At 38.2% G+C, this 26439-nt stretch overlaps 1 protein-coding gene and 1 long non-coding RNA gene across 3 annotated transcripts; both read left to right on the forward strand.

Annotated features, from left to right (window-relative positions):
* Positions 1 to 82: 82 nt before the first annotated feature.
* Positions 83 to 6048, forward strand: LOC140332620 (uncharacterized). The gene is made up of 3 exons (XR_011921205.1): positions 83 to 328; positions 444 to 754; positions 5971 to 6048. It is a non-coding gene; the product is annotated as an uncharacterized lncRNA (long non-coding RNA).
* A 4362-nt stretch (positions 6049 to 10410) lies between these two features.
* Positions 10411 to 25497, forward strand: LOC140334342 (complement component receptor 1-like protein). 2 transcript variants are annotated; one of them, XM_072416670.1, is made up of 11 exons: positions 10411 to 10493; positions 11165 to 11237; positions 11744 to 11935; positions 13430 to 13526; positions 14234 to 14313; positions 15932 to 16114; positions 17602 to 17781; positions 17865 to 18050; positions 19694 to 19879; positions 21440 to 21665; positions 25323 to 25497. In XM_072416670.1, the coding sequence occupies exons 2-11, from the start codon at positions 11168 to 11170 to the stop codon at positions 25363 to 25365; spliced, it is 1443 nt and encodes a 480-aa protein (XP_072272771.1). In that variant the 5' UTR covers positions 10411 to 10493; positions 11165 to 11167; the 3' UTR covers positions 25366 to 25497. The 2 variants fall into 2 exon arrangements, with proteins under 2 accessions (XP_072272771.1, XP_072272772.1); XM_072416671.1 differs by lacking the exon at positions 17865 to 18050.
* Positions 25498 to 26439: the final 942 nt, after the last annotated feature.

Raw genomic sequence — 26439 nt, forward strand, 5'->3', positions numbered from 1 at the left:
ACTAAGCTAAGTGCATTTCAGAGGAGTATTTATTTTGCCAAGTAAACATCCTGTATTCCTTTAGTAAATCCGCCCATTGCACGCTGCGTGTTTGTGTCCTGCCTTCCTAAACAGCAGCTTTACAGAATTATGAAAGCACGCTTCCCATCATCCAGAGGACTAGTGTCAATATTGTTGATGGGTCAAGGCTGAAAGGTATTCGGTATCGCTAGTCGTGGTAGAAAATTAACAACGACAGCAAATATGAGACTAAAAGTGCAGACAAGACCTTCTAACCAAAAACTAGATTTTCCTTGCAGCCTTGATGGAAGATATAAAAGTACTCATGGTATGTTAAATGTATCCATACATAATAATGAAATAGTAATGTATAGCAAATTACCATTCTCTAGATGTGGTGGAATCTATTTTAATATCAGGCTTTTCCCTTGGTTTTAATCTAGGAATACCAGGGATAACATACTTGATATCCAATGGTGGCTATGTTGATTCCTTCACTGTATTATTTGAAGAATCCAATATTGTCACCCAATGGTGATCCTAAATATCAGTGGGAATAAGTATTCCTCTTTTCATGTCCATTACATGGGGTAAATTTATCATTTACAAAGAATGGCTTGGACAGAAGATAACATTGTATGTGGATTATGGACACTGCATTCCTGAAGATTCCAAGATCAGCCGCTATTTTCTGTACTTGCTAAGTATCTACTTACAAAAATGAAAAATAAATGCAACCACACTACATGGACTGGTGAGCTGCAATATATATTATGTTTTTGTATACCTAAAGCAGAAATAAATTCATGGTGGGGTAGATTTTGCCATTGTTGGCAAGTATAAAAAGCATACTTGTAGATTCTGGAAAATGACTACCTCCATCGTTGTACCTTCTACTGTCAAAGGTTCCAGGATTCTATCACTGTGGAATCACTTGTAACTGTCATGTCCTCTACTGACTCCACATCAATCCTCCTTGGCCATGGGGTGGTCATTGATGATGTACCTGCTGCTCGTGCACAGGAGTTCCATCATCTCCAGGTCTATTCTTGGCAGTGCCAAGAACAGAGCCGGGCTCCACACCACACAAAACATGACAGAAAAAGTTACCAGGAGGCAGTAAAAGGATTTTTGATGCAGGAGACTTTGCATGTCCCCTCTTCTAAAAACACCTCCTGGTGAATTTTGTTCTAATGAATACATGGAGAATGAATGGCCAAATACATAAAAACACAAATGCCTACTGATTTTCACAATCATGAAATCACAATAACCTGACCATTCAAAAAAAAAGTTTAAATTCCGTGGGAAACAATGGGCCTAATTTAATAAAGCTCTTCAAGCCTGGAAAAGATATACTATCATGGGGGAACCTCATCCAGCAAACCTGGAATGGATTTCTTAAAAATCATTTGCTAATATTTGGCAAACATTTTCAATCCTGGACCAGATCCATGCCAAGTATGCTGGATTTCTTAAGTTCACCCATGATTGTCTATCTTCTGCAGTCTTGGAGAGCTTTAATAAATCAGGCCCATTATCTATTAGACAACTTTAAATAGATTATAAAGCATTCTGAGTGATCTAGTGATCATTTTTTGGACTTGTCACTGTTAATGAAACATAGTTACACCACTAGGATCTGAAGACCAAACAACAGTACTTGAGAACTCTGGATCTCCATGGGAGACTCAAATGTTACCAGGAAAGGTCATGGCTAATGACATGAAAGGTTTTTTGGATAAGGAAGGTATTTTGATGACTGTCTTCGGATAAGCCAACATTAAATACTTATTGCCATTCCAAATAAAGAAGATGGTTAACCTGGGGGTAAGCAACCAACTGGATTCCACTGGTGGTTGGTCAGTTTCCCCCATGTTTGCACTTCTCCACTAGTACCACTTGTTTTTCTTTTATGTATGCAATTCTTTCTTCTTACACTAACAACAAAATACAATAAAAACATATGAGAGGCCATATTTTCCATGTATAAAACTAGCACAAACAGTGTTCCAATTCTTGATCCAACCAGCCCTTTGTTTTTCTCTATTGCCTCTGAGTTTAGGAATAGCTTACAAATCTAAATGGTGTCACATTGTGGCTCATCTCAATTAAATGGTCTAAAAAAGATTGTTTTATTGCTTTTCTTATTTATGTGATACTCTGCTGGACCTAGTTCTTTCTAACAATGCAGAACATAACAAATGTGCAAATAAAAGAGAATCTGGGTAGCAGTGACCATAATATAATTTCATTTAATATAAACTGTAAACAGGAAGCAAAAACAGGAAAGATAAAAACATTTAATTTTAAGAGAGCAAATGTTCCATTATTAAGGGCGGCTCTCTGTGACTTGGACTGGGAGACAATATTGTCCTCAAAGAACACAGAACAGAAATGGAAATGTTTTAAGTCTGTTCTACAAAAGAAATCTGAAAAATATATTCCAATGAGTAATATGTTTAAGATGCTAAAATTAAAGCCTATGTGGCTCACAGCTGATGTTAAAAAAGCCATAAGGAACAAGAAAAGGGCATTCCAAAAATATAAAAATGAAGGATCACCTTCATCATTTGAGACCTATAAAGAATATAACAAAAGATGTAAAAAGGAGATAAAATGTGCAAAACTTCAAAATGAAAGACAGATTGCAAAGGAAAGAAAGGCAACCCCCCCCCCCCCCAAATATTTTAAATATATTAACAGCAAAAAAAAAAAGGTCAGATCTGGTCAGATCTGACCCTTAAATGATGTCGCTGGGTTGATAACTTGGGATAAAGACAAGGCAGATTCACTAAACACTTTTTTTTTTAGCTCTGTATACGCAAAGGAAAATGCTAGAGCCAAATACCAGTCCAAATTCATAATAGCAATGTCATGGCCTTAAATGAGACACAGTGGCTCAGGACCTAATGGATTACATGCACGTGTCCTCAAAGAGCTGAGCTCTGTTATTTCAAAGCCATTATTTCTAATTTTTAGAAACTCCTTGGTCACTGGCATGGTACCGATGGTTTGGCGTAAGACCAATGTGGTTCCTATCTTCAAAATGGGAGCAAAGTCATTACTAGGTAACTACAGACCCGTTAGATTAACGTCCATAGTTGGAAAGATCCTAGAAAGTTTGATAGAACCACATAGAGGATTTTCTGCTAGAAAATAATATTATAAGTGATAGTCAGCATGGCTTCAAGAAAGACAGAATTTGTCAAACAAATTTACTCTCTTTTTATGAGGAAGTAAACAGGTAGAAAGCATTTGACACCGTACCCCACAGACGATTAATATACAAGTTAGGGTCGATAGGTTTAGAAAAGTCAATCTGTAAATGGATGAAGAAGTGGCTTAAAGATCGCATCCAGAGAGTAGTGATTAATGATCCATACTCTGAATGGTCAAACTCTAAGGTTATTAGTGGTGTACCCCAGGGTTCAGTGTTGGGACCTTTACTGTATTTACAGAATTTGGGATTAAAAGTACCATTTCCGTGTTTGCGGATGACACCAAAATATGTAATGTAGTCCATACAGCATGTCTATAATCTACAAGCAGACCTGGATGTACTGTTTGATTGGGCAGCTAAGTGGCAAATGACATTTAATATAGAAAAATGTAAAATTATGCACTTGGGAGCTAACAACATGCATGCTTCATACTGTCTAGGGGGAATATATTTGGGGGAGTCAGAAATGGAATAGGTCTGGGGGTTCTGGTAGATCATAGACTTATTAAAAGCATGCAATGCCAAGCTGCAATATCTAAAGCTAGCAAAGTACTTTCTTGTATTGTAAAAGGAATAGACTGCAGAGATGGAAACATAATCATGCCCCTGTACAAAGCATTGGTCAGACCATATCTGGAATATGCAGTCCAGATTTGGGCACCAGTTCACAAAAAGGCCATTGTGGAATTGGAGAGAGTGCAGAGAAGGGCAACTAAACTAATAAAAGGAATGGAGGAGGTCAGCTTTGAGGAGAGATTAGCTGAACCAATCTATTCTCCCTTGGGAAGAGACGTATAAGGGGGGATATGATCACCCTGTATAAATATATAAATGGTCCATATAGAGAACTCTCTTCCCTATTATTCACTTTGAGATCATTACAAAGAACAAGAGGGCACACTTTGCGTCTGGAGGAAAAGAAGTTTAAGCTACAGATAAGGAAGGCATTCTTCACTGTAAGGTCTGTGAAAATGTGGAATCGTAACATATTCATGGACATTTTATTCAGCTGCAGCATAGAAATTGATATTTTAAGAAGATGGACAAATAATTAAAATGGTAGTCAAGTCATGGCTACCAGAATGTTCTTCTGCTTTAAATCCCTTATTGTATTATTAAATTGAGGCAGCTGTTAAGCATGCACCGGCCCTGGTGACCTTTTTCCACCATTGTTTTTTCATATCTACTACCGGTACCGGTATAAAGATTAGGAAAAAAAAACAGCTCAGCCTGGAAAAAACAGTCAGACAGATCGTTAAATTATGGCTAACATAAATTACATGACTCAGAATTTATATCTGCTTCAAAGTGGTATTTGTTAATATACATTGCTAATGACCCACTGATTACTTTTCACTGACTTAAATCCTGATATTTACACAACTATATATGTCACTGTATGCAATTCGTTTTCATTCTGCAAACAACATTCCACATCAAATTAACCTCCTGTCCACTTTCTGTTCTGAATAAATAACAACATGCTTGGAAAGTATTCATTTCCAGTTTATTATATCTCCACTCTAACAGACAATGTGCTATAAACATATGCATTTAAAAAATAGACAAAATAAAAAACATATCTTTGCAATGCATGCACATTTCCCTGTATTTTAACTTTTCAACCAAAAAACAAAAAAGGCTCCCTCAGGAAGTAGTTTCAGCAACTACTATAGATTGCTTTAAGAAAAAGCTGGATGATTTCTTTTTGCCTTCCTCTGGACCAACTATGTCTTATAGGGTTTTATATCCGGGATATGTTTATTTCCCTAGTGGTTGAAATTGATGGATTTATGTCTTTTTTCAACCTAACCTACTATGTAACTATGGGTTGAAATCTTTGAGAATGGCCATACTAGTGTGATGGATGCAGAATGGCCCGGACGTCCAGCTAAAGCCACTACCCAATGGTCCATCTCTAATTGAAGGAGATATCAGTGATTTTTTTTATCTGAAAACAAGAAGCATAACCTCAAAATAGTACTTTTAGTCTCATTGTTTATTCCTGAAGAAGCACATCTTGTGAAACGTTTCAAAATGATATATGAGATCATAATGCTCGTCCTATGATGTTTTTATTATTGTAATAGACTATGGTTTTATGAATAATTTTGAATATAGAATTTTTTTTTTTTTTTTGGGGGGGGGGGGGGAGCATCTTACAAGTCTATTTTAATATTTCAATGTTTAAATGTTGTGTATCCATATATCCATTGATATGACTGTAACCCTTTCAGACAGTGTCACTGTCTGCATCAGTGGAGACTACCCGACCCTGAGGAAGCAGTAATTGCAGTCTGGCCTTGTCTATGTAAATGCTTGCAAATAAGTACTCAGTAAGTGGCAAGTCTGACTAATTCTCAGGTTGAGCTATTAAGCTCTGTAGAAAACAGGAATTTGTGACAACAGGATTGTAAGTGGCCAGTGGCGACTGGTTTAGACTCTATTTTTTAGACATTTTTCCCTCCTCTATTTTCATCTGGTAGTACAGCCAGTAACACACTTCTTTGGGAGAGGCAGTGCTGTCCAGAGAACCTGTAATCCTCTGAGATACCTAAAAAAAGTTTTACTGATAGGAAGTTTTACTGTACAGGAATTTATCAGCTTTTTTGGCAGAATCAACCTGCAAATAAAGAAGACTGTCGGCCGAAAGAAACAAAAAGTCAGTAAAATCTGCCTGTTATCAGCAGTGTTGTAAATGATGCCATATAAAATGTGACATATTTTTTATGTTTCCATCTTTCAAGGTACGTTATGACTTCAAAATGCTATTATAGGGAATTTCAAGCAGATGGAACATGGAGTAACAGTCTTCCTACCTGTACAGGTAATAAAAAAAAAAGAAAAAATAGGTTCTTTAAAGAGAAACTAAACTCAAAACAGCAGAATAAAAAACACCTTCAATCCCGCAAGGCAGTCAGATCCCTCCGGAGGTGTCCTGCGTCGGGTCCTGCATCGTCCTGGCATTTGTCCCGGAGCCTGCTCTCCGGGCACCGCCATCTTCTTTTTCCTGTTCTTCATCCTGCGTCACCTGACCAAGGCGTGAGTTTGGGTGATGTAGGATGAAAAAAAACATTTGACAATCTCACTGCTCATGCATGCCTGATAAAGATTTGCACTTCCAATCATTCTCGACCACCTAGGCGGAGAATTAGGGGGGCGGTGCTGCACCCTTTTTTTCTTTTTTTTTTTAAAAAGGGTTGCACTTAAAAAAACCAAACAGAATTTTTACTTTACATAAAAGGGTTGTTTAATATGTGCCCAAAAGAGGCAAACCACATGCTAGATCAACATGTTGGCATGCGTTGCCCTGGCATTTGTCATGTGGGTTTGACTCCACGGGGGCAAATGCAACTCCATAGCCAGAAGCAACATGTTCTGTCCAGGAACCATGTCCAAGAAATACACCACAACCTGATTATAATGCAATCCATTGCAGAAAATAGTTCCCACCGAATAGGAGCATATGACCTAGCATAGGATGCATATCACCGAATAGGATGCTCTGACCTCAGAAATTAGCCTAAGTGCCTTGGAAGTCATTTTCCTTGCAGTTAATTTGGTATTATTTGCAAAAGTGAAAAAGTGCAACAAAGTGAATATTTGTTTTACCTGGCATAAGTTAAAATTTAAAGCGTACCTAAACTGAGAATTTTCACTTTTCTTAAAAGGGTAGACAACCCTTTTATGTTAAGTAAAAATTCTGTATGTTTTTAAGTGCAACACCCTTCTTTTTTTAAAAAAAAGGGGTGCAGCACCGCCCCCTAATTCTCGATTGCCTAGGCGGTCGAGAATGATTGGGAGCGCAAAGCCTCCCGGGATACCTACGTCAGGAAGGAGGCTCTTGGGCGCTCCTTCTGCATCTTGGGCATGCACAGAAGGAGCCTTTTTGCACAAAGAGAAAAAATTGCATGCATGCGCAGGGAGATCAGCAAATTCTTTTTTTCATCCTATGTCACCCAATCTCGTGCCTGGGTCAGGTGACGTAGGATGAAGAACAAGAGAAGAAAAGAAGATGGCGGAGCACAGAGCGCTGGCTCCAGGACGAATCCAGACACCACTGGATGGATCAGACTGCCTTGGGGGAATGAAAGTGTTTGTTTTTTTTGCTGATTTGAGTTTAGTTACCCTTTACATAGGATGTGGAATTTTAGCAGGATCAACAAGCACTTTTTTAAACTTGTCAAACAGCTAATTATTATTATTAATAAACAGGGTTTATATAGTCCCAACATATTACGCAGTGCTGTACAATAAATAGCTAATTATAAATTACTTCTTAATGGCATAATAAACAGACCAAAGATAAGCTAAACGAGAATAAAAAATGTTTAAAGTTTATAAAGGTTTTCATATATCATTTTCTTGAGGATCTTGGATTTCAATCCACTGGTTCTGGCCAATGATGTTGACCCTCGAACTTTACTTTTCAAATTGAAGATCAGTCTGTTACTACTCAATGAACCCCTAACAACTTCTGGAGGAGATCCCTAAAGCTCCTAAAAAAATAATTTTTCACTATATACAAACAATGATGCTTGCATTTATATGCAGACAAGACCATTTTATCCAGATACAGAGCTTACTCCTATTCCCTGAGATTCTGATATCCATACAAACATAAAGAACACAAATTCAGTCTCCTGTTTATTAGAACATAAGTAGAATTTTCCTGTTCTCCAGCCATAAGCTTCATATAAAATGATGTTCTAACATGGAACCCTTACCAGGGCATTGTCCTAGTCTCAGTCAGCAGAACACTGCTTGTCTATAGCAATATATCATTTACTGCTTTACATTGACTTACCTGGGAGAAATAAAGGGCAAACCTCCAAGTTGCACAGGTATATTTAACATTCAAGCCAGACATCGCGATGCAGACACAGCATTGCTTTACCGTAAAAAGTAGAAACAAAACAGATGTTTTCTGGATCAGTCTCTTTATATTTTCCTTGAGATTATATTCTCCTTAATGAGATTGGTGTGCAAATGGCATTCTAATGAGTTAGTTCAGGCAGAAATGGCGTTTCAGTCTTTGGTGGATTGTAGTCTCAGGAATAGATTGCAGTCAGAGAATCCCTTATCTACAGTTTTATATACTACACTTAATTTTATATATATACTGCCTGGTCAAAAAAAGTCAAAAGATGGATTTAATGAGAGCCTTTCACTGGATAAGTATTACAGTGAATAATATGTATCAGCTGGCAACAAATTAACTGATGCAATAAGTAGCTTCTTTTTTCCTAAATAACATGTTGGAAGAGGTATCCTGTGGTCATTGAAAGGTTGTTATACCTTTTCAGAAGAATCAAAGTATTTCACTGCATCCAGCAATCCATCCAAAGAAAATGTATTTTCAAAACCTGGAAGCATAGTGGTGAACCATTTGTAAATACATTTGTAAAATAATAATGAGCAAGCTCACGGTTAAGTGAAGTATTACTATTGTTACTATTATCATTAGTTGCATTATCTTTGGTATTACAAAAGAAATGCAGAATATTTGTTTTGCCAATCTAAGACCAAACAGGAAATGATAGTTATCAAAGTCAAACTATTTGATGCCAATAAATATAAAACTTAAAAAAAATACACAGTTAAGGTCATACTTACCTCGTAAAAGAGCATCTGAGAAATAAACAAATAAAATAAAACAATCGGATGTGAATCGGTATTGGCGGAGCGGGATGTTGTAATGGTGAAAAGAATACTGAAGCGTACGGCTCGGCAATGGTTCCCTCATACAACTTAACACTACACTGACGTCACACTGCGCGTCCCTTGTTTTTCCGCCTCTAGTAGTTTGTGAATTTAGTGCAATATAAAGGCGAAAATTGTCATTTAGAATATAGGAGTTTATTAGAATATTTTTCTTTGTTTTATTATTAATAAAACATAAAAATTGCAAATAATGTCCATCTTTTTCTCGCGGTCCACTGATTGGCGACCACTGATTTAATAGAGTGAAAATACTTCTAGAGAGAATCCAAGTGCAGTTGGTTTAATAAGTTTCAACTGGTAAATAAACATTTACACCTAGACCTGTAAATGATAAAAAAAAACATACAGAGGTCATATTTACAAAAAGCTTTAATTCTTGATCCAAAAAGCCTTTTATTTCAACATGTTTTCTTATTCTCTTGTGTCTCTCTTCCTTTATGAAAAGCTTACAAAGCTAAGTTGTGTCACAGTCTGGCTCATCTCAACGAAATGTCCTGGAACGGATTGTTTATTTGCTTTTCTTACCTATGAGATGTCATAATAAAATCAGACCTTTAACCTTTTTGGGGTTTTCTATCCATTGCAGGGTAGAAATCTGGAAAATGGAGCATGGACCTAACAAGATATGTCCATTTGTTCACTGCAATGATATTCTGATTCTCAAAAAAAATTATTAAGTGTATATACAAAATAAGAACATAAAATATTAAGCAGTCTGGAGATTGTAATGTATAACATAATACAAAACACTCTTATAAGAGGCATATACATTTTCTCACATAAGCAGTTTTGCTTTAAACATAGAAGAAAGAAACCAAAAAATGGGAAAACCTGGTCATTCAGTATATTCAGATAGCTGACCTCATTTGTTTGGGAGCATAACACCCAGGGCATCATACCGCCACTAGAGGCACCCCAGATCATAAGTCTGCTCCTAGAGACACTGCAAATATTAACACTGCCCCCACAGGAACCCCAGATCATAACACTGCCCTCACAGGCACCCCAGATCATAACACTGCCCCCACAGGCACCCCAGATCATAACACTGCCCCCACATAACACTGCCCCCACAGGCACCCCAGATCATAACACTGCTCTCACAGACACCCCAGATGATTACACTGCCCCCACAGACACCCATACATCATACCACTGCCCCCACAGGCTTGGAGACATTTTTAGGGGCAGACGATGCATGCGTATGACAATGGATTGCAATGAACCTACATAGTAACAATATTCATATAATAACAACTATAATCATAGTAAAACGTAATACTTTGATTCATGTACATTGACTGCATCAAGATATTGTCATCCTGGTAAGGGAACTTACCAAATTTTGCTAACTATGTGTTGCAGGTATATAGATACATGGACATTGGACGTATTTGATTTGTTTTTAAATCTGAGTTAGTAAAACAGAGGTGTAATTATTAACAAAGATTTAGGTGCATTGTCCAGGTGATATGTTGACACACTCTATGTAGAACAGTGTTGACAAAGTATTGGTCCCCTTTTCACTGGTGAAACCTTCAATAAGGTAATGTTTTTCTGTTACTTACAATAATAGGCATATTTAATGCTTAAAATCTTGCAATTTATTGCAGCTTAGAACTGGTGGCTGCATTATTTTCTTTAGAAACATGTTTTGGAAATGCAGAAAATACCCGTTCACCCTGTCAGACATCCTGTGTCCTAGGGTGACAACACTGCTTCTTCTTAGATTAGTACATTGAGTGTTGTCATCCTAGGACAGGAAAATGTTTCACTAGCATGACCACCAGATGCATATATAGGGAATATATAGGGATTGAAGAAAGGAAACTAATGCAGCTTCAACAACTCAAGGCTTGTAAGCTGTGATATGTATTGTTTTGGGTTTAGATGATGATCTTTAAATAATAAATATTTTATATAATATTATATATCATACAATACCTATATACAATAAGCCTGATTTATTAAAGTTCTCCAAGGCTGGAGAGAATACACTTTCATCAGTGAAGCTGGGAGATCCAGCAAACCTGGATCCAGGATTTAAAACATTTGCTAACAAATAGCAAACGACTTGTAAGAAATCCATTCCAGGTTTTCTGGATCACCCAGCCTCACTGATGAAAGTGTATTCTCTCCAGCCTTGGAAAGCTTTAATAAATCAGGCCCAATGCCTTCATTTTTATAGATTTGTATTTACCTGTGTTTGAATTTTAGACAATGAAGAGAACATGTCTTTCATCGGTACCGTGGTTTTTTTTGCTTTACTCTTTCATCGCAGGTGTTCACTGTGAGTATTAGAAGACTTTATATGATGAATTACTGTGATATACGGATACTAAAAATGTGCTTCTGCAAGCAAAGGGTGAGGGGGTTCACTTAAAATATTTCAACCTGATGCTAATTACACAGATGGACAATACATAGTAGACATCAGGAGACTCAGCTTCACAAATTCCTTGGTGTTTGCCATTTCTATTTATAAGAATAATAAATAATAATAAAGTGTCAGCTAAAATTCATATTTGTTTTATGTCTTAATGATACATTTCTTCCCCCTGTGTTCATTGTGTATGTGTTCAGTTAATCCCTATAAATCTTTTCTATCCTTTGGTGGCTACAATTTATGCTCCATTCAGATTGTCTTGATTTGTAGCCACCCCATTGTGCGGTAGAAAGATGAGATTAAAAATGTAAACACCCCCAACCTTAATGCACAATGCAAGCTGCAGGCGTAGCTTCAGCTGTAATAAAACCCCAATCCTAAATCTAATTTGTACTGTGTTTTATTGCCAGGTGATTGTGGACCACCTCCAACTATTCCCTTTGGAAGGCCAAAACAAGAGTTTGCAGATCAAGGAACCTTTGCTGTGGCATCTGCTGTAAAGTACGATTGCCTGCCGGGATTTATACGAGTCCCAGGAGCCAAAAATCATGTTACGTGCTTGGAAAACTCCAAATGGACCTCCAATGAAGAATTCTGCAAACGTGAGCAGTCATCTATTTTATAGTTTATTTTTATTTCAGTCTAGTATTAGGAAGTTCACAATACATGGCAAAAATATTATATACTTACCATGTGTAGCACTCACCTCCTTAGGAGTGGCCAGATTGTACCCAAGACCCTAGTGGGAGATATCAGAAACTCAGGCTTGCACATCTTAATTCTTCATCAATGCACATTTGGAGGGAGGGGAATGGCAGCAGAGTGTTATTAGAGAGTCATTAACTCTAACAGTCTAAAACAGTCCTAATATTCTTCGCTTTGTGGAAGTTATAGTTCAAACTGTGGTATCAGTGGCCCATGTTTCTACATCAGAGACTGATAGGGTATAATTAGCCTTGAAATTCTACAGCAGACTAGGTGCCACCCTTTCCATACAGCTGGTCAAATATGACAACGCAGGTACGAGATCAGGCGATGTATCCTGGAAGTGTAAAAAAATAAAAATGCCAATCTCACTGCGCATGCGGTAAAAGACCCTTCTTCGCATGCCTGAGATCGGGCATGTGCAGAAGAAGCAACCCAAAACCATCTGGCATACAGGACGTATGTATTCCAGAAAGCACTGGGCTTTCCCCAGATTTTTTTTTTGATATTAAAAGGTCGTCTACCCCTTTATAAAAAATAAATATGTCGGTGATAGTTCCACTTTGAGCCTTTAGCAGACTGGCACTATTGGGGCTTTCTGCCATCATAACAATTATGTAGCTCTCCATTGGGGCCCTTTTCCAGTTCTTTGCTTAGGGTTCCCCCCACTTGGGTTTCAATTCACTTGCCACTTTTCCAGGCATGAGGAGTAGAGACCCTTACAGTGACCACAGTGCCACCTTTTGTGGCAAATAGCACACTGCAGGTGCTACTATGGCTAAGTCTGCCCCCTACAGTGAGAAGACAGAACATCCTCTAGGGGCCATCTAAAGCAATGGTCATTAACCTTCTCGGACCTATGGACCACTGAAAATAAATCTCCGGACCACGCATGCACGGGGAGCCATGCGCCACTCATAGGAGAAGAAAGTTCCACCGTAGTGACGTCAAGATGCAAGAAAACCGCTCAGTCTCCCATGGCAGGCTCCAGATACATAACCTGCCCACTGCCCTGAGCCTGCGATCTTTACAGGAGACAAGTTCCACAGCTCCTTCTCCTGACTGGGGGCGCAGCAGCCAGAGGCATGGACCATCAAAATTTTCTCGCAGACCACAGGTTGGCGGCCGCTGCTTCAAAGCACAGACCCAGGTTGCACCGCAACCTTTGGGAAAGTAAGAGGGCAATGCTTCTAAAAATGTTGCACAGGGTCCCATTTACCTACACTACTGAATTCACAGATTTTTATTCCTATCTGCCCTTGAGTAATGCCATGACAGGAGGGTATTGTGTAAAAAGTCCAATACATCATTCAATTAATAAATACAGCCAGCATGGTATTTCTCCGTGAATGGCAGATAAAGTTATTGTCAAGTTGTCTTTTCTCTTGCAGTACGATCATGTGGATTCCCTGGTGAAATAGAAAATGGATATTTTGCAGCAGAAAACTTTTACTTTAGCTCAAGAGTAACATATTACTGTGATATGGGGTAAGTCTACACATATATATATATATATATATATATATACAGTATATAGACAGATGGATAGATAGATGCCCAGGGCCTCAAACCCTAACCTCGGGATATATTTTATAGTAGGAGTATCAGATAGACAGTAGGCAAACAGAGGGGTCTTTTACACAAACAGTGTTACATTTCTGCATAAATTCTTGAACAATACAAAAATCTGAAATGGTATCACACATAGCTCAAAGTAGTTGAGAAACCTATGTCTATTTATTTCGCACTAGACAATTCGCAACTAAACAGTTGTGCAAAATTAATAGGCAATAATTTGCCCTAGTCCAGCATCAGCATATTTGTACTGGTAGTTTGCATACGTGTGATGGTTATACCTGACGCGTTTTGCCCAATGTAGGCTTCCTCAGGAATAATCGCTACAAAAACCACTACAAATATGCTGATTTCACTGTGTATTTTACTTATTAGTAGGAGTACTAATGTGATAATCTCCACTGGAGCTATTGAGCACTGTAAAGAACTGTATTTCTTACAGCCTGTTGGCAAGATAAACCTTTAAAATAACAAAGGGGAACAAAAAGCCAAAAAAATGTGCCAGTTACCAGCAGCTTTGGCACATTAGCTTGATCTCAACCCTTCAGTATCTCACAATATAGTTGTTTGAGTTACAATGACAATATGATATACTTTATGAAATGTTTTTATCTTTCAAGGTATGTTATGGCTTCAAAAAGGAATTATAGAGATTGTCAAGCAGATGGAACATGGAGTAACAGTCCTCCTACCTGCGAAGGTAAAAAAAAACACACACACACAAAAACTGCATATTTGAAGCGCTCCAAATCTGATTTTGTTTTAATGAGAACCTGTCATTCAACTTTATTGTCAATAAGGTTCATACTTCACATTACAATATGTACCATCAATTAGTATTTAATACTCATAATTGCATTTGCGCTTTTCTGCTTTTAACTGCAAAAAAATGCATTCCTTGATAGAGAATCAAATACTGGCAACACATGGACCTGAATGATTATTTACCACACAATGGGCCTGATTTATGAAAGCTCTCCACGGCTGGAAAGTAAGCCTGCTCAGCTGCCATGACTTATGCACTAGTTAATAATAAAGCAGCATTTCAATTTCAACCAACTAGTGTTACCGGTCACTAGTGCCCCCATTCATTCCCTATGGGTAACTGCCATGCTACATTCATCTCAACCACGGGCACACATTGGGGTGATCTATCAGTGACAGCACCACAATCTCATGGTCCTTTTAAAATAAGTAAGACACAGCCAGTATACTTTTTCCATAGCTGACCAGTCTGGTGAGTCTGGACCTGTGGATCGAATATTACCTGGATACAAGTGTGAGCTCTGCCGTTCCATGTGATCTATAGAGGGATCAAGCTTTTCACCTGGCCTCAGTAGGTCTATGTTGATGAACTCCCTCCATAGCTCTTGTCCCACTTACCTTTCTGACCTGATAGAAAAATACTCCCCTAGCCGCTCTCTCCGCTCCTCCAATGACCTACTAATGACTTCCTCGCTCATAACCTCCTCACACGCACAGCTCCATGACTTTTCTAGAGCTGCCTCGACTCTCTGGAATGGTCTTCCTCATGTAATAAATTGGTGCTATATAAATCCTGATCAATAATAATAATAACCCCTGCAAAAGACACCCTCTGCTTAGCATCCTGCCAGTCCCACCTCGGCAAGTACAGTGAAGAAGATGAGCTCTGCCTCAAATATTGGTGCTATCTTTTCCCATCCCTTTTCTGCTGTTAGAGCATGTACTGCTTAAACTCTTGTCTCTCACTAACCATCAGCTGCCAGGTCATGTCTGTCCCATGGGTGTTCAGTAGCCTTGTGGTAATATTTTTTATCATTAGTATTTTTTTTATTTTGTTTACAAGTTTTTTAAATGCCTCACTTCAAAAGTGAACAAAGAGGAATAACTTTTTGGAGTCCAAATTTTAAAGGAGAAAAAAATAAAGTACATTGCATATTTTACATTTACTGGAATTTTGGTTTTAGATGTTTTTGGTTTAGACATCTATGTCTCCATTGAAGAGAAATCCCCAAACTTTCTGTCCCAGTGGTACTGTAAGAAGATCGTGAATATCTCCTTAGCAGTAGATGTTATGAAAGCTGTAATAATTAAAGAGGTATGTATAATCCCCAAGACTGGAGAAGATATACTATTATGGGTGAACCGGGGTGATCCAACAAACCTTGAATGGATCTGGTCTAGGATTAAAAACTTTTGCCAACTAATAGCAAATAGTTTTTGAGAAATCCATTCCAGACTTGCTGGATCACCCTGTTTCTTCCATCTTTTTCCAGTCTAGAAGAACTTTAATAAATCAGGCCCATGTGTCATACAAGAATTTATTTGTCTTGCAGCTGTAATTTGTCCTCCACCACCAACGATTCCTAATGGAACTTTTTACCCTGTGAAAGAAGAATATTATTTTTCGGATGCCGTAAAATATACATGCAGCAAACCTAACATGGTGATGGAGTATGACAGCTCTATATTCTGCTTGGAAAATGGAAACTGGAGTGACCCTGAGCCACACTGTATAGGTGGGATTTCTTTTTGCATTTTTTATACATATATATATTTAATATTCCTGATTGAATCTGTTGGTAAAACTGGTCTTTTATGATATCATAACAATCATATACCTAGAAGATCCAACAATAATGATTTTGTTTAGTAGAATCAGCTGGAGAATATTTCATTAAAAAATGTTAACTTTAAGCCCTTCCTGCCATGGCCAAATTTTCTGGCAGATTTGAAAGGCAAAGCTTTGTTACTTATTGTCTCTCAGAACGCTCCATTTATTGGACCTGGAGACCCCACAAGAAATGAATAGAAATCTCTCAGAAGGAAAGGACTAAAACCCTCACAAAGAGTTGTTACTGGAACAATTGTTTTACTTTATTTCTGTTCACTAATATTACTGCTGACAGTGCCTGGAAGCAGTGAGAAAATTTTGGTGGTCCGCGGATCTGGCCGTTGCACCCCCCAGCGTGATCACAAGAAGGATCCACTGGGGGGGCGCACCGACCAAAGCCGGGGATCATTTTCCTTGTACGGATCACAGGCTCAGGCAGGTTGCGTCTCTGGACGTTCTGAGTGGGCAGGTTCTGGCATGATGACATCAATATGGGGGAAGTGTCTTCCCCATTTGAGTGACACCCAGCTCCCCGCGAAGGTGCAGTCCAGAGTTCGTAAAACTAGTGGTTCGTGAGGTCTAAAAGGTTGGTAACCACTGTTCTGAAGGACCATTACACCGACTGGTGTGGATGTGCTGTGGAGAAGTCGTGCCCTTCTGGCTCTCCGATGGTATGTGAATGAATGTACCACCTTGTTTCAGTAAGGTTCTTCAAGATTGGAGAAGACTGGCCATCAAATGAGAATCTTGGTGATCCAGCAAACTTGGAATTAGTTAATTTTAAAACATTTCTGTAATGAGCCACTGTTCTTCTATGGGTGCATCAACACCACTGTATTTGCACAACTGCAATATGATTGTACTTTTGGTTATTCTGTAATATGATCTGCTCTGACATGGTCAAGAATTGAAATCATTTGCTAACTTTTTTGAAGAAATCCATTCTAGGTTTGGTGGAACCCATGATAGTCTGTCTTGGAGTGCTGAGTAAGTAAGGCCAATGTCCTTCCTCTCTATGTGTACCTTGAAGGAACCCTGATGCAGTATCTCGTAGTTCAGCCATGTTGATTCTGAGTCTGGCTGTAAGTGATAAAATCTGTCAGTGTTTAGGTGTAATTTATTAAAGCTCCCCAAGGCTGGAGAGCATACACTTTCATTACTGAAGCTGGGTGATCCAGCAAACTTGCAATGGATCTGGTCCAGGTTTCAAAAATGTACTAGCAAATAGCAATCGGCTTGAAGAAATCCATTCCAGGTTTCTGGATCACCCAGCTTCACTGATGAAAGTGTATCCTTTCCAGCCTTGGAGAGCTTTATTAAATCAGGCCCATTGTGTATTATATTAATGTTTCATCTTTCATTAATTTTAATCATTGTTTTATTTCCATATAGAGGTTAACTGTGAGCCACCCAATGTCCCACACTCAAAAAAGCTCTTGGGATTTGTTGGTCCATACTCATTAAATTCTATAATGAGATTCCAATGTCTTGAAGGATTTACAATGGAAGGATCAGACACCATAGTCTGTAATATGGATAGTATATGGGAACCGTCACCACCTGAATGTAAAGGTAAGACACACCTTTAAATCTAAGCCTTTGTGAAAGATCATCACAAAATCTGATATTTTTGCCTTTTTATGAATATATTAAAGGAGCATTTTGTCCAGAGCCGAAACTGTTATATGGAAAAGTAATAAAAGGGAAGAAAACTAATGGATATAATGTTTATGATTCAATAACACTGGCTTGTGATTCACACTATAAACTAAATGGTGCTAGCAAAGTAACCTGTGGCAAAGATTTCCAGTGGTATCCAGAGCTGCCGACCTGTGAGTTGGGTAAGTTTGTTAAGGATTTAATATTTAAAAATTTTATTAAGAAAAAAAAGTAGGGGGAATGTAACAAAACAAGAAGGGAAAACTAATAACAATGACAACAAGATAAGTCCCATGAATAAAACACCGAACACAAGGTTAGCCAAGAAGAAGATAGGATATAGGATATACATCAAAATAGGATACAAAAAAATCTCAGATCTACACAAAGAACATATACACAAAGAACATAGGCAACACCCATTAAAAAATAGTGCTTAATATCCAAAGGTGCCATATCCCCAAAAAAACAGAGTGGGAACAGTCTTACTCAACTTCCAAAGTGTATACAGACCTGGATTTTATTTATCATTTTGGGTAAAATATCTTGGATTAATACTGATTTTACCATTGATCCTTGCGATGCTCAGTTCTGAAATTTTGACATATTGATATGTTATATTTTGTCCCAATCAGCTTTTGGAAAGCTATATATGTTGCTCTCCTATCAAATCCCCTGCGCTTGCCGCGAAACATGCCGGTCAATATTTCCATTCATATATCCTTCATGAAAAAAACATATATATGCAATTCCGATTTCTGGATGTATAAATCCACAGTTCCATTCATTCTTCCGTTTTATATCTGTCTGAAGTTCTGTTTCAAGTTTCAAAATGTTACAAAATAACTATTTAAAAAAGACTGGGTAATTCAATTGCAACTGAAAATATCAAGAGCTATAATTAGGGAAATACTAAGAGAGAAATATTCTAATCTAAGAAACTGAGCTAACTGGCCTTGGGTAACAGGAAGTAGGGATCCTTTCAGAGGTGGGGCATTAACATCCACTAAAAAGAACTAGAAGTTTCTTAACCTCCCAGGCAGTATTCCTGAGTGTGGCTCAGGGGTAATTTTCAGTACCAAAAGTGGTAACCTAGAACGTTAACCGCTTGGGGTGGCATTGTAAAAGGCTTACCTGGTCCCCACGAGTCTGCGGCTTTCTCCGGCGATGCCCATCAGGCATCTGTGTCCCCTGGCTTTGAATCCCCCGTGTGATTATTGGGATGTGTGAGCGTGCGGGGGCGGTGTGCTAGGGGGGTGACCTGGCAGAAAATTTAAAACAATGTACCACTTTGACATTGAAAATATAGACATAATCAGGCTGCCAGTGATCTGATGACAATAAGTTAAAGTTCTGACTGGGTAACTGGTTGGGTCCACCTGTTGACAGAAAGGTTCCCTGGTTTATAGTTGAAAAAGGGAACCAATTCAGGAATGTTTATCATGCACCCAATCATTGGGATTGGCATCCAGTGAGGTGGGTCTGTAAAAGAGGATAAATATTGGGGACAGGACCAGGGGGTATTCATGGGGATGTAGCCTGTGGGCCTAGAGCCCAGCTGGGGCTTGTATTTCAGTCAGCTCGAAGGAAGCCAGAGGACCAGTAATGGCCAAAGTGGGGCCCAGAGATCCGCTCAGATGTCTTTTCAGGTAATGAAGCTAACCCTATGAGAGGACAGAGACCATCAGGTGCTTCAGGATTTGGGGCTCTCATAAAAGAGTTATTTAACCTAGACCAGGAGGATCATTGTGCCCTAATATTAAAGGGGGTAAAATTGGAACTATGATTTTGCCTGCTCAATTGTTAATTGCATTTTCAATTACAGGAACATTTTGTCCAGATCCAATAATAATAAATGGTAAAATAACACAAGGAAAGAAAACATATGGATATTACATGTATGATTCAATAAATGTTGCTTGTTATTCTGGCTACAAATTAAAAGGAGAAAGGAGACTGACATGTAAACCAAATTTTGAATGGAGTCATAAATTCCCAATCTGTGAGCTGAGTAAGTGATATGAATTATGAAATTTATCTAAAGGACAGCTAAGTGCTGGCTAACCACACTGCCTATTGTTGTCTTCTACTCCACTAGCTGTTGGATTGTTGGTGTATTTGTGTGTATGAGGGGAAAGGGGTTTAGCTTTGCCAGCGACAACCAGTCAGACAATGAATTGGTGCGGATTCAACAATTTTGCACAAACCAATCCAAGATATCACCCTTAAAATTGTTATTATTAAACAGGATTTATATAGCGCCAACATATTACACAGCACTGTACATTAAATAGGGGTTTCAAATGACAAACAGATACAGACAGTGACACAGGAGGAGTAGAGTACCCTGCCCAGAAGAGCTTACAATCTAAGAGGTGGGGGAGGTGTCACACAATAGAAGGGGTGTCGTGGACAATGGTGCTTTAAATGCAGGTAAGAAAAACTCACCTTTGCTGCTTTGTGAATATGATATCAAGTTTCAGTGCCAGTGGGTAAATCACTAAATAGAAATAATGTAAGAAGTCAGAGTGATCCCAACCATACACTCAGTTTGATTTACTAAAGTAGTAATGCATGGTCACTTTCCAAAGGAATTTTCATTTATCTTAGTGAAGCTAACTAGTGAAATTACTTTGCAAAGATTACCCAATCTTGTACAAAGAAAAGAAGAACAGTATATTTGCTTAAACGTCATTGAATAATTGATGGTAGCACAACCTAGATCTTTTTAGCATGTGTTAATAGGTGTTGCTTTAAGATAACCCCTTGAATATAAAAGGCTGCCGAGGCGCCCTAACATGCTTAAAAAAAACACATTTTTTTCTAGTGCAACACATCATCGTACACTACAGCATGCTACAATGCAAGCCAAAGGCTATGTCCACACGTTAGTTTATTTTCGTTGGAAGTGAAAAGACTGAAAGATGAATGAATGGGCGCTGTACATACAGCACCGTTCTTCTCTATGAAAAGGGGGGAGAACAAAGGAGTGGTACCCCACTGCGCTCTCTCCCCTTCACTTGCATTGTGGTCATAAGTCTTTTGTCTTTAGTGTTTTCGCCAGGACGGATCCATGAACGGCGTCGGAGGGCTGCTGTACACACGTCAGATTCTTGTCCAATACCGGCCCTGAGCAAAAAAGCAACTGCATGGTCCAAAGCAACATGTTTAAACTGAGACACAACCTCACTAAAGCGCATGATGCGACCGCGTGCATAGTCGCGCCTATTTGGCTAACTGATAGTTTGGATGCCGTGGTCTAGTCTTATTTTTGACTTGGTGTTTTGATGTGTTATTTTTCTTGCACAAAACAAGGTATTGTTTGCAAGGTGAACTTTTAGATTGTTTAACCTGATCATTTTGTTTAAAAAAATTGGTAAACCATGAAAAGTGATCATGCTCTACTCCTTTAGTAATGCATGTGTTACGAGTTTACTAGATTTCGGCAGCATTAATAGTTATGCACTTGTCAAATATTCATAACAGAATACTTAATGTTTAACAGACCAAAGGTGAGGAAATAAATGTTTGAGGTTTGAAACATTTATATATATTTGTTTTCTTTTTGTAGAATACGGCTGCAGTTCACCGCAAATTGCTAATGGACGTATATCTAGGAAAAATAGCATCCCATATAATCCTGACATTGATGGTCATGGATTCTCTACTTCAGATGAAATTGAAATCTCGTGTAATAATGGCTATAGACTTAGCGGAAGCAGCTGGAGCACATGCAAAAGTTCAGGGATATTTTTTAAAACATACGACTGGTCACCGACATTGCCAACCTGTCAGATGTGAGTTCATGTCATGTTTATGTATTGAGAAAATAGTTTTTTATGTATAGAAAAAAAACTTCTACTGTATGCAATTCTCAAGTTCCAAGAAGCCACAAGACTGCAGGGAGCAAATAATGTGGTGGAATTACTAAAGGTATAGGCTGTTCACTAAGCAAAATTAATTTTACTTCGCAAGATCATTTTCACTTGCTAGTAAATGTGGTGACGCTCTGTTGTCTTGAATTATCCAATCACATACAAGCAAAAATGTTATTTTCTTAATATCCCTTTTTTTTTATTTTCACCACAATTACTAGTGTAAAAAAAACGACCTTGCAAAGTGAAAAATCCACTTGGTGAAGTGAACATTTTTCCCAGTAAATTAACCGCAGGTGACAGTAACAATAAAGCGTATTCCTTTTGTTATTATTTCATTAAATTATAGTCAGAACTTGAATGCAGCCAGAAAATCTCAACGGGCATATTGTATATCTCAAATCCTCTTCATTTGTTTTTTCATTTATCGTTTTTTGAAATTGTATTTTTAATAAACGTTTTTAAAACAGATACATATAAACAATGGAACAAACAAAAAGAAAAAATACAAAAAAGTAGAATGGGTATACAATCAGGAAGAGATGTGGATCCATACGTAAAGTACAGTACAGGTTTGAAAATCCGGACCTGAGGAGAGCGGATTTTCGTAACTTCCGGATTTGTATATTAAAATCAAATAACACTAAATGAAATGGCACTAAATGAAAAGCAAATGAAATTTTAATGTTCACCCACTAAATAAAACAAATTTAGAACTTTAGTTCAACTAAACAAAATAGTGCCTCAGAATTTTAATCATTACTGATTAATTAATAGCAGATTGTCAGGATGATCATCTTCATGACTGACAGTCCCAGCATCCTCAGCAACAGGAACAGCTTCATTTTATGGAGGAAAAGCAAGACCGAACAGCTGATTCTGGAGTAAAGCACCATCAAAGCAAAAACGGCGCCTACAAAAAAACAGTTTAAATTTGAAAATGCGCTTCAAAATTCATGCTGGAAAACTGAAGGATCTGGATTTTTGAAGGGTGGATTTTAGAATGTCAACTGTAATACCAATGCGTCAACAAGGTGCGAGCATGCACGATAACCAGGAACCCATATCTACAATATTGTATACTGATTCCCTCTATATCCGGGGTCCCTAAGCCCCGGGCCGTGGCTCTGGCTGGTGCACCCCCACCTGAGTCAGGAGAAGGACCCCGCTTGGGGGTCCACCTTCCATAGCCGCGGTATGTTTCCAGTACGTAGGCTCAGGGTGGTGGGCAGGTTGTCTCTCTGGACACAACCTGGCTCAGACCCGTGATGGGAGAATGGGCGGGTTCTGGTATCATCACATCACTCTGGGGGAAGTTTTTTCCCCTTTGAGTGACACACGCCTCCTCGCACATGCGCATTTATTACTTCAATAGTACTTCAAAAGTACTTTAAAAGTTAATAAATGTAGCTGGATAGGGGAGATTCTGGGGCTTAAATTCCCAATAGTTATATTGTGTGGATTCACACAATATCAGTGTAAGGTTTACTTTAACAATTTTATTTCAAATGGAGGGTTTAGTCATTTAAATACTTGAAATTAGCTTTAGAGTAGATTTAAATACTGGTCAATTCAGTTTGCAATAGGATTTATTGGGATAACTGTGGTTGCCAATAAAAAGTGTGCAGGACATTACAGTAGAGGTGCACGACTAAAGGTAAACTACAACTGTCAGTAGTAATGTTGCCAATTTCTGAGAAAAAAAAAATTTGTTCTTAAATATTCCTATTATTAACATTTGCAAGAAATCTATTTTTTACCTGGCCAAGTGGCAACCCTAAAGATTACTCGGCAAGCTCTGGCATGCAATGCAGTCACCTAGCATGCACTCTTCTGCAGGCTAGAAGCCCTGAATCCAAGGTGAAGGTAATTTGCAGAGTTTAGCACTTACCATACTGTCTTATATTGGCATTTTCCCCTTTCATTCAAAAATATCTTCCCGCTCGGTAAGAAGTAATCATGTCACATCCCGCTAATATTGACAAAAAACATGTAAGGGACTTTTAGGGCAGCAAATAATTGTAATAAACCACTTAAATAAAATTAATAATTAAAAGATACATTTTTATTATCCACATTTAAAACTCATAAAATATATCACCAGCTTAAGTATGACTTGATATACAGAAACAGCTTTCTAGATAATGGCTCTATGCATTTCGGCGGTTCAATCCACTTCATCAGGAGCTCTAGAAGACTGAAATTTTGTTTGTCCCTCTACCAGTGCATACCAAAGGTGTCTTCTAAAATGTGACCTCAGAGCAGAAGGTAGGGCAATCATTTAAGAACGTCTTACCTGTTTAGCAATGTCACAAAACATCATGCACCAGTCCATACTTAGTGTATGGATTCACAAGACCTCTACCGCCATTCACAGTGCCCACAGGCGTTAGGGGTCTCATGTTTTCTGCCTTCCCTTTTGCTCTGGGGTCAAATTCGGAAGGTTGCCTTTGGTTTGCCCTGATATAGGGGGAGACAAACAGGGGCATTTTTCCACCAAGGGGAAAGAGATGCCGATCTCACGCATGCACAGTGATATCGGCTCTCTTTTTTCCCTTTACAGTCGGCTACGTCACCCAATCTCACATCTGCACAGTTCGGGATCGGGTGATGTAGCTAGAAGACAAAAAGAAGATGAAAGAGAAGACAGAAGATGGCAGCACCGGAGCTTCCACTGTGCCAGGACGAAGAGGAATTCCAGGATGGCATAGGGCCGGATCGCAGGATGGCATAGTTCCGCTTTAAGTTGCTGATCTTTTTTATGGTTTTTAAATGTGGATAATAAAAGTTTATCTTTTAATGATTCATTTTAATGAAGTGGTTCATTACAAATATTTGCTGCCTTAAAGGTCCCTTACATGTTTTTTATCAATATTTTCCACTTTTCCTCAAGTTCCTCAGGGTAGCACGGTGGCTCAGCGGTAGCACTCTCGCCTTTGCAGCGCTAGGTCCCGGGTTTGAATCTCAGCCAGAACACTATCTGCATGGAGTTTGCAGGTTCTCCCTGTCTCTGCATGGGTTTGCTCCCACATCCCAAAAACATGCAGTAAGGTTAATTGACTTCCCCACACAATTGACTTATGGTAGGGTATGACTATGGTAGGGACATTAAATTGTGAGCTCCTTTGAGGAAAAGTTAGTGACATGACTATGTACAGTGCTGCATATTATGATGGTGCTATATAAATACTGTGTAATAATAATATTTCCAGTGAAGCCCACAATGATTTTTAATAAACCAGAAGAAACGTAAAGGTAAGAGCAGTGGGCAAAGTTATATATGCAGATAGTACTTTTATTATTATTAGTAAGTATTTATATAGCGCCGACATATTGTGCAGCGGCAAATGTTACAGGGTAACAGTGAAGGAGATGGTTGTCACTCCATAACAAGAAGTGATGGCTTTTTCATGAAAGAATCAGATTTACATAGATTGAAAACCGCTTTACAAATTACATTAATATATATTAAAGCCTATATAATATTTTTTTGGCTGGGATTAGATCTACTTTAAAGATTTTGTCATGTTAAAAAACATAGATTTCTAATATATATATATATCATTTTTTTTTTTGCAGAGATTCATATACCAAGCCAAAACAAAATGACTATTGGTACTGACACACCTGAACCTGTCCTTGAATGAAGCTCATGACAACCCAGTTCTGTGTAGTTTTCTTTCTGTCGTTTTACTATGTGTTTTTATTGTTACTTTATGCAGAGTTAAGTTGCAATAAAACAAGAATAAAATAATGTGTATGACTTTGAAAACAAGCAAAATGAAAAATTGGACTTGTCTCGAGAAATACATTCTACAGAGACATATGCCAACCCTAAAACTATATACACACATCAGATGATTCTTGTCTGATTACCGCCACTGGGCTGATATCGGATGAGAATCTGATGTGTGTACAGAGCTCGTTGTTTGTGGATCCCGATGAATCATAATGGAAATGATAGGGAGATAGTGCAGCATGGTGCCACTCATCATTCACTCCCTTCCCCTTCCATAGAGCAGAACGACACTGTATGTACAGCACTAATTCAGTCTTTTGTCATTGGAAAGGATTGTTAAAGATCCTTTCCAATGGCAAATACTGAACGTGTGTACGTACCCTAAGGGAGTGCGAAAGTCTGTATAGATACTAGATTTTCACTTGTGATTGTCTCTGTATAAAATCATCAGAACTGCAGTCATGATCCTTAAAATAATTTAGTAATCAAGGGATCTAAATTGCTAAAGGAATACCAGGCAGTAATGGCTATCCTATTTAATGTACAGTGCTGCGTAATATGTTGGCGCTATATAAATCCTGTTTATTAATAATAATAATAATAATAATAAATTGTTTTATGAACAGGGAGGACATAGTGGGGAACCTCAAACTCTTCCACTATCCCCTTCTTCCCTCCATAGAATAGAACAGTACAACATTTTTTAATCCTACTGTTACCTAAAATTATCAATTGTTTTAGGTGACAATTATTGAAGGGTAGGACTTCACTGTAGATTGTTTCAAACCTCATTAGTGATATGCTATACGGACTGGACTAAGATCCATTAGCAGCCCTGATGTTGATGACAAGCATTGTGTTTAGAAATCCTAAAAAATGATCTCTTAAAATTTTCTAGAACTTTATTAACTCATAAACCATAAGCATTGTATACCAAAAGCCTATTCATTTCAGACT

Source organism: Pyxicephalus adspersus, chromosome 6 (assembly GCF_032062135.1).
Source record: "Pyxicephalus adspersus chromosome 6, UCB_Pads_2.0, whole genome shotgun sequence".
Classification (NCBI taxonomy): Eukaryota; Metazoa; Chordata; class Amphibia; order Anura; family Pyxicephalidae; genus Pyxicephalus; species Pyxicephalus adspersus.